An 8868-nucleotide genomic window follows, 5' to 3' on the forward strand; every position below is an offset into this window, starting at 1 on the left:
TAAATTGGCATTGATTTTTTTTTTATTTTTGTGCAATTCTCATTCGTAGCTAATTGCTTAGGGATATCAAATAACTAAAAAATATAACACTAAAAAATGACCAATGGGTACTGTGGAACAGCAAATGCTTGTTTATTTATATTGTTGGGTGTAAATAATGAATTGTTAACACTTAACTAATTCTTGACATCGGGTTTTCACGGAGTACTCTAAATGCGTGAGTTTTTCCGATAATAAATATTCTAAATATCCAGTAATGGCGAATATCACAAAACTAAATGTATTACTTGTTCATCAAAAACGCTAAGCAACTCTTATTTCTCAAACATGTAATCAATCTCCGCTGCGAAAGACGTTTCACGCAACGGGAACGTCCCGGTGCTGACAGTGCGCAGGCGCGCTCCGCCGGCTTCGCATATAACGACAGCGGATACAGAAGGTTCGGAACTGCCGTGGTTGCGCACTAAACGAATGACAGCATTTAGTAGACATCTCTCAGCAGCATAAGCAATATCAGCCGACGATTGGCATGCGACCGAATCAAAACACTACAAGGGGTGAATGACACGCTATTTAATAGGGCCGGTTCGCTTACACCTACGGGGTTTTCCTGGGCCACTATTGGAGCTGAAGCAAGTCACGGTCCAGTTATAAGAAAATAGCTTAGTCCTGTCTTCGGCATGTAGCAGCATCCTCGCCAGAGCCAATGACGATGCCAGCAAGTGTGCAAAAGCCACGTACCCGTCCGTATTCACTTCCGTCGTAGGTGGCGGAGGGAGCATGCAGTTAGTCAGGTTCATCCAGTGCACCCGGCTATTCTCAACCCTCGCCCCCACCCGCCCAGCCGCAACGGAAAGAGCGTGCACGTCGCCACCTCACACGGATGGCTGTCCCTGCCGTCCCCCGGCCCACTGGCTCAGTCTATCACGCAGGTCCTGGTCATGCGCCGCTTTCCAGAGTATCAGCTCCATGCAGGCCTTAGCATCCTCGACGCTGTCGTGGCCCAGAGGTCCATTCGGCACTCCGCGCTTCAGGTATTCGCCGACCAGCGACCGCAGCGACCGTCGATAGGGCAGGCCCCAGGGGTGAGAGAACACCACGGCTGTGTCCACCACCGTGTCGTGGACCATCCTAAGCACGCGTAGGTCGTTCTCCAGCCCGTGTCCAACTAACACTGTGGAGACGTTAAAGAGTCGGAGGAGCGCCGCCTGCACGTCTTGCAGCGTGGTGTGCACGTTGCGTAGGTGCGCTGCGGTAATTCCGCTGAAAGCCGTGTTGTAGTCGAGCACTGGGCTCCCGGGCCTCACGTACGAGTCGTACACGGTGGTGCCGTTGCAGTCCACCACGCTCACCCTTGCCAGCTCTAAGCCGCGGATGGTGAAGCACATTTCTGAATCCAATGCGAACACTTCGCGGGTGCCGCCGTGCCGCCGCCGTGAGCAAACGAAGGCCAACGCCGCCGTGTCCCACTTGTCTCGAGCCCCGAGTGGGCACACGTGGTAGTAGGAACGGTTGCATCCGGGGTGGTCTGCCGACGCCCCACAGCAGCTGAACCCGATCGCGCTGCACCGTCCGGTGTGGAAGAAGCAGGCGCTGTTGGCATAGTACTCGCCGCCATGCGTGATCACGAAGGATGCACGGCAGCGGCTGCATGTCTTGTGGCTTGAGTACGCGTTTTCGCCTCCCTGCATAAATAAGACGCGGCCGGGCTTATCAGGGCATAGCCGGGGATAGCCGCAGCGATCCAGTTCCTGAGGGCTGAGCACGTAGCGGAGCAGCTGGTCGTAGACGTCATGGGTGCGAAGCGGGAGAGGCGAGGTGTCAGGGAGTTTGCCCGCACTGCGACGAGTAGCCGAGCAGATGGCGTCTGTCGAAGACTTCTGCAAGTCATCCTCGGCCCTGGAAGCATACTGCAGACAGAGACCATCACCCGCAGCCACAGGGTACTTTTTGTTGCGATGAACGTCCCCGTCACGAGCAGGGGCCCTCTCTCCTTGCAGGGTGGTGGTCTCGCGTGAGGACGGGTGCTGCCCATTCATGTCCCGGTCCTCCAGCCGGTCTTTCGGCGCCGTTTCTTCTTCCGTGTCGGTCTCCAACAGTATCTGCTTGGCATCGTTTTCCTTCTTGCGAAACACGAAGAACAGTAAGAGGATCAGAGCGCCGAGAAGAGCAGAAAGAATGACCCCTGACCCACTGCCAGTCAAGAACCCGAATTCCACAGCCATGCTCCAGTTCCTCGGAGCAGCCAGGAACGTTGTTTTCCTAAACGGCAGAGAACTGACCATGATGGTGATCATGATGCTCGTGCGGTTATATGCCTTTGCAACACGAGGGTGGAAATTTTCTATCCAACCTTCGCCCAAGCACCTAGCACGTCTACTGGTTCGCTTTCAACGCTAGCTACATCCTTTGAGCAACTTTTTAAGGAACTCGCCCTTATACTTCCGTTGGTTTGAGGAAGTCTTTGGTTGAAATTGTAACAGCCTGTGATCGCGCCTAAGCGATCTTGAATTATTTTAATTGAAGGTATACTTACGTAAAAAATCTTTCAAATTGACTGCACCCATTTTTTTCGTAAATAACGGTGGTACGATATTTTTAGGGTGCTTTGAGAGAATGACGTGAAATCCCATGAATGATGATGAAGCACCCCTACTTATAAGAGGAAGGCCGCCTGCCCACTAGGGAACGACGGACCGGCAGGTAGCCTTCGTTCTACAGACGGGCAGCTGGTCTTCCTTTTACAACTTCCACTAGTAAGGGCTCTTCATCATGGGATTCCGCGTCATTCTTAAGTTGGGGGTGGGTTCCCGCGTTTTTTTTTTCTTTTTTCTCTACTGTCACTTTTTTCTTTCCCTCGTGGTCGCCATCTTATTTCCATGTCCTTTTTCTTCGCGTTTCAGAGGGATTTCCCAACAACCTCTACACCAATGTACGGCAAAGGGGGGTCTTCTGACCTTAAAAAAATAAACCAGACATGATCTAGGGATATTTCATTTTCCCACCAGCACAGAACCGCCACATCGTGCACTGTACAAAGCTTCAACTGATTTTGATAGTAGAATGCGCACTCCACGTCAAAGCACTCTAAGAGTTTCAACCACCGGAATTTACGAAAAAAATGTGTGCAGTGAGTTTTAAACATTTTAACCTAGTACAACAGGGGTTAAAAGATATTCAAGATGGCTTAGGCTCGAACACAAGCTGTTACAATTTCAACCAAAGACTTCCTCAAACCAACGGAAGTCTAAGGGCGAGTTCTTAAAAAGCTGCCCAAAGAATGTTTCCAGCGTTGAAAGCGACCCAGTAGACGTGCTAGGTGGTTGGGCGAAGGCTAGGCTAAAAACTTTTCACCCTCGTGTTGCAAAGGCATATAACCGCACGAGCATTATGATCACCATCATGGCCAGTTCTGTGCCGTTTAGGAAAAGCAACGTTGCTGGCTGCTCCGACGAACTGGAGCATGGCTGCGGAACTGGGGTTTTTGACTGGCAGTAGGTCGGGGGTCATTCTTTCTGCTCTCCTCGGCGCTCTGATCCTCTTACTGTTCTTCGTGCCTCGCAAGAAGGAAGACGATGCCAAGCAGAAACTGTCGGAGACCGACACGGAAGAAGAAACGGCGCCGAAAGACCGGCTGGAGGACCGGTACATGAGTGGGCAGCACCCGTCCTCGTCCTCACGCGAGACCACCATCCTGCAAGGAGAGAGGGCCCCTGCTCGTGACTTGGACGTTCATCGCAACAAAAAGCACCCTGTGCCTGCGGGTGATGGTATCTGTCTGCAGTATGCTTCCAGGGCCGAGGATGACTTGCAGAAGTCTTCGACAGACGCCATCTGCTCGTCTACTCGTCGCATTGCGGGCCAACTCCCTGACACCTCGCCTCTCCCGCTTCGCACCCATGACGTCTACGACCAGCTGCTCCGCTACGTGCTCAGCCCTCAGGAACTGGATCGCTGTGGCTATCCCCGGCTATGCCCTGATAAGCCCGGCCGCGTCTTATTTATGCACGGAGGCGAAAACGCGTACTCAAGCCACAAGACATGCAGACGCTGCCGTGCATCCTTCGTGATCACGAACAGCGGCGAGTACTGTGCCAACAGCGCCTGATTCTTCCACACCGGACGGTGCAGCGCGATCGGGTTCAGCTGGTGTGGGGCGTCGGCAGACCACCCCGGATGCAACCGTTCCTACTACCACGTGTGCCCACTCGGGGCTTGAGACAAGTGGGACACGGCGGCGTTGGCCTTCGTTTGCTCACGGCGGCGGCACGGCGGCGCCCGCGAAGTGTTCGCATTGGATGGCGAAATGTGCTTCACCATCCGCGGCTTAGAGCTGGCACAGATGAGCGTGGTGGACTGCAACGGCACCACCGTGTACGACTCGTACGTGAGGCCCGGGAGCCCATGCAGTGCTCGACTACAACACGGCTTTCAGCGGAATTACCGCAGCGCACCTACGCAACGTGCACACCACGCTGCAATACGTACAGGCAGCGTTCCTCCGACTCTTTAACGCCTCCACTTTGTTAGTTGGACACGAGCTGGAGAACGACCTACGCGTGCTCAGGATGGTCCACACTGTGGTGGACACAGCCGTGGTGTTCTCTCACTCCTTCGGCCTGCCCTATCGACGCTCGCTGCGGTCGCTAGTCGGCGAATACCTGAAGCGCGGGGTGCCGAATGGACCAATAGGCCACGAGAGCGTCGAGGATACTATGGCCTGCATGGAGCTGATACTCTGGAAAGAGGCGCATGACCAGGACCTGCGTGATAGACTGAGCCAGTGGGCCGGGGGACGGCAGGGACAGCCGTCCGTGTGAGGTGGCCACGTGGACGCTCTTTCCGTTGCGACTGGGCGGGTGGGGGCGAGGGTTGAGAATAGCCGGGTGCACTGGATAAACCTTACTAATCTGCATGCTCGCACCGCCACCTACGACGGAAGTGAAGACGGACGGGTTCGTGGGTTTCGCACGCTTTCTGGCATCGTCATTGGCTCTGGCGAGGATGCAGCTACATGCCGCAGGCAGGACTGAGCTATTTTCTCATAACTGGACCGTGACTTGCTTCAGCTCCAGTGGTGGCCCAGGAAAACCCCGTAGGTGTAAGCAAACCGGCCCAATTAAACAGCTAGTAATTCGCCCCTTGTAGTGTTTTGATTCGGTCGCATGGCCATCGTCAGGCCGTCTGACATTCCTTATGCTGCTGAGAGATGTCTACTAAATGCTGTCATTCTTTTAGTGGCCAAGCACGGGAGTCCCAATCCCTCTGTATCCGCTGTCGAGATATGCGAAGGCGGAGGAGTGCGCCTGCGCACTGGGACCACCGTGGTATAAGCGCGTCGTGGCAGAAGCCTCGTGGCAGAAGCGCCCCGTGCACAAAAACGGGGTGACGTCACGTTGCGGGAAACGTCTTTCGCAGGTGGCTCTGGCTAAAACAAGCTCTGGCTAAAAGAAATGCTAACCAAACGTGTTTGCTGTCATCCTAATGGTTGCAGAAAAGCCGGTCGTTCTTATCTAACGCATAAGAAAAGTTGTAGGATCGGTATTGGATTAATAAAAGGAAATAAGAGCGTTCACCGCGTATGTCCATGTTATACTTTATTTTTCTAATCGCTCTAAACAACTTGACACGGTGTTATATAAACTCAAATATGGGGACAAGAAAATACGCACAGTGGGCTCATTGCTAGTGTCGGGGGCCTTATTCTCGCATTCCTGAATTCTCCGTTAACCCTTGAATTCGCCAGAAGGTTTGTCTGATTGGGTTTCAGTTTGTCACGTGCTCCAGGCTGACAAAATGGTTGTGTGTGCTATCATCATTTTGTCGGTTCATGACGTTTACTGATACCAGTTTTAAAATTTGGCTCATTTCTCTTACTGAAAGGGCAAAAGACTTGGCCGACATTGAAGAGCTAGACGAAATACAATAGACATCACAACGCAGGCCTGTGTTAGCTATTCAACAGAAATATGGCTTGTAGATCATGCCCTCTCTGCGATTTTTGAGAAGACGTGACGTAATATAAACCGTTGGCGGGCACGTATACGTCGCACATTTGCAACTTCAGCCTGCTTAAAATAGACGTGATGTTACGTAACAGCTTGCGAATGGCGGCTGCCGTCGCCGTGAAAGAGCGCGAAAAAATTTCACCGAACTTCGGCGCCATGAAACCACCTTGAATTTGCAACAGGCACAGTTTCGCACGACGCGCGGCTTAAAAATGTTTTCTAGCGGAAGAAATAATAGGTTTGACTGTTTACAAGTCAGCAAATAGGGAGAAAAAATGACATCTCTTATTTTGTTTTAACGTTTAGCAATAACATAGTAATTAGTTTTTTGGTGTAACAGCAGCACAAGAGGACAATACAAGTCTCTACATTGTAAATAACCCAACGCATTCCATTTGTCCACACTCCTTCGAGTATGTTGGTGGGTCACATGATCGAATTCAAGATAGAAATAACATTAAATAAATAAATAAATAAATAAATAAATAAATAAATAAATAAATAAATAAATAAATAAATGTTATTATAAAATAATAAATAAAATATTAAAATAAAAATAAAAAGTAGATAATATTGACTGTTTTATTCATTACTGCGCTAATTGATTTCGACCTTGACTAAAGAGTAGAGACCGGAACTTTAGGCAACATGCATATTTTTCTCTTGCGTCCGTATCAATCCTATTTTAACATATAAGCATGAACCAAGGGAAGGGGAGCATTTTCAGCAATAATTTATTGGGCCTTTAAGTGCATGCCTATTTTGACAATATGGCCATACGTGGGCTTTTTAGCGCCTAAAAATGCCTTTTTTATGTTATATATGCCGTTTATGGTTTTTCGAGTCGATGGTCTGCAAGGAGTGTTATCACTTGAGAATCGCGCAACGGGGTATTTGTCGTGCCACGTTTGCAAGAAAAAGCCGCGAGCCGTGCCAGACAAGCCGAGAAACGCAAACGGTGCACCAGCCCCTGCCACCTCGACCCTGCCACATCTGCCGAGCCGCCAAAGGCGCGTACGCAGCGTCAGCGCAACGAACCTCACCGACATCACCCCTGTCCATACGAGCTTCTTTGTTCTATGTACTTCTGACTCGCTGCGCCCGCAGAGTGACGGCGAAAACGTTTTCCCATGTGTGTTATCCATTGCTAACACAATGAATTTAAAAAAGTCAATAAAACGAACACGACGCTGCCGCGCACATGCTACTTAATGTAAAAGACGCCTCGTAAGGGAAAAACACGTGAAATCTGACATACCGAAGTTTTAAGGTGACGTCACAAACACTTGCCCGATTATCCGCCGATCACAGGAACACCGCCTGTCAGCAAGACAACGCAGCACATGTAGCACGAGGAACGAACGAGAAACGGAGCTTACAGGAATGGGCATCTCGGCACTTTTGAAGTTCTCCAGTCGTGACAGCCATCATTTGCCGTGCTGGGTAAACTTCAAGGGCATTTGGAAACCTAGCAATAAGGGAATTAGTTGCAAAGAGTGTTGGGGGCTGTTTAATATTTATAATCACTATATAATGCATAGTTCCTGAATGGTGTTTTTCCCGCAGCTTCCCTAGTCATCTCCTTCTGAAGAACAGCGTAGCTCAGCAATTTGCGCGGAATTATTGTACTTCCCTGTACTATCTAAGGGATTCATCGGTGCTGCGAAGAGCTAATCGGTCGTTCTGCTCTGTCAACGAATAAATACCTCCAGCTAAGATCTTTCTTCGTTCGGCGGTTGTGTCTTCAAGCAGCAGTTACAGATTGCGCCTCTTCCACCAGAGCCCGTTGTTACCCCTAATAACTCGGCTAAGGTCGGGAAAATACCACAAAAACACTAGCCGCTTGCACATGTACTAACAGCTTTGCAGACGACAAAAGCGTCCCAGCCGAAATTATTTACACCACGCTACACTAGAACGTGACTTGGCACATACGCTTGCTTTTTTGACACTCTTAGCAGAAAGCATTTCCGCAGCTGACAGCTTGGGCGCCACTCTGACTAAGAATGCTGAGCTAATTTCGAAGGTCCAGGACAACTCCGCCCCCATCTTTAAGGGACCGGTTGCTGAGAGCCATTCTCCTCTGACAATCTTTCATTCTGTCTGACATAAACTTCATGGATTCCCTGTGATAAAAGAACTGCCGAAGGTTCTGAGCACCTAATATTCTGATATTCAAAACTGAATCAGGTCATGGAGTGTCCCGAAGTACAAGCACTCCACCCCACATCAGTGAACGTTGAGTGTGGTTTTTTCGCACACAGTTATCGACCGAAATAAGGTACAACATCAAGCCGCAAATCATTGAGGTGGGTCTGGCTTGTGATGTCTTTTAAGCTTTTCTTTTGTTGAAGCCCCCTGCACTCCACTTAAGTCGGTTAAAACAGCAACTCTACTTTTCACGACGTAAATAAAGTTACTTTCCCAGAGCACAGGACTTGTCCACTGTTTTTACTGCAAGTCAAAAATTTGTCGTAAAATATGCTGCTGAAGTAAATACGAATTGAGTCTATATGTGCCTAAACGACAGTATTTGATGCCTACAAATGCCTAAATGGCACTTTTCAGTGCCTATTACAGGCGACTAATACCTTGATTTTCGTGCCTAAAGTCCCGGTGTCTACTAACGAGTGAATCCGCGGCGTCAGTACGCTCTGCCGTTACCAGGCATAGTATTCCGCTGTCTTTACGGCGTGATACCACCGATGGTGACAGCCGTCTTTTTTAACAGTGGAGCTGTTTCACAAGCCGTAAGTTCACCGTAGCAGGAAAAATTACCAAAATATTGCGACAGCTCGTGAGCGCTTGCCTCGCAATGACCGCCGAGGGCCCCTGACAAGAGCAGTGGCATTAGAAAAAA

The 8868-nt window shown here is 50.0% G+C and overlaps 1 protein-coding gene and 1 pseudogene across 1 annotated transcript; one reads left to right on the forward strand and one right to left on the reverse strand.

Annotated features, from left to right (window-relative positions):
* Window positions 1-875: 875 nt before the first annotated feature.
* Window positions 876-2297, reverse strand: LOC144158885 (exonuclease GOR-like). The gene has a single exon (XM_077690067.1). The coding sequence runs from the start codon at window positions 2295-2297 to the stop codon at window positions 876-878; it is 1422 nt and encodes a 473-aa protein (XP_077546193.1).
* Window positions 2298-3463: 1166 nt separating this feature from the next.
* LOC144158892 (exonuclease GOR-like) lies at window positions 3464-4820 on the forward strand (annotated as a pseudogene).
* The last annotated feature ends 4048 nt before the right edge of the window (window positions 4821-8868 follow it).

Source organism: Haemaphysalis longicornis, unplaced genomic scaffold, assembly GCF_048455015.1.
Source record: "Haemaphysalis longicornis isolate Haplotype H1 unplaced genomic scaffold, Haemaphysalis longicornis Haplotype H1 scaffold_1, whole genome shotgun sequence".
In the NCBI taxonomy this organism is placed as follows: Eukaryota; Metazoa; Arthropoda; class Arachnida; order Ixodida; family Ixodidae; genus Haemaphysalis; species Haemaphysalis longicornis.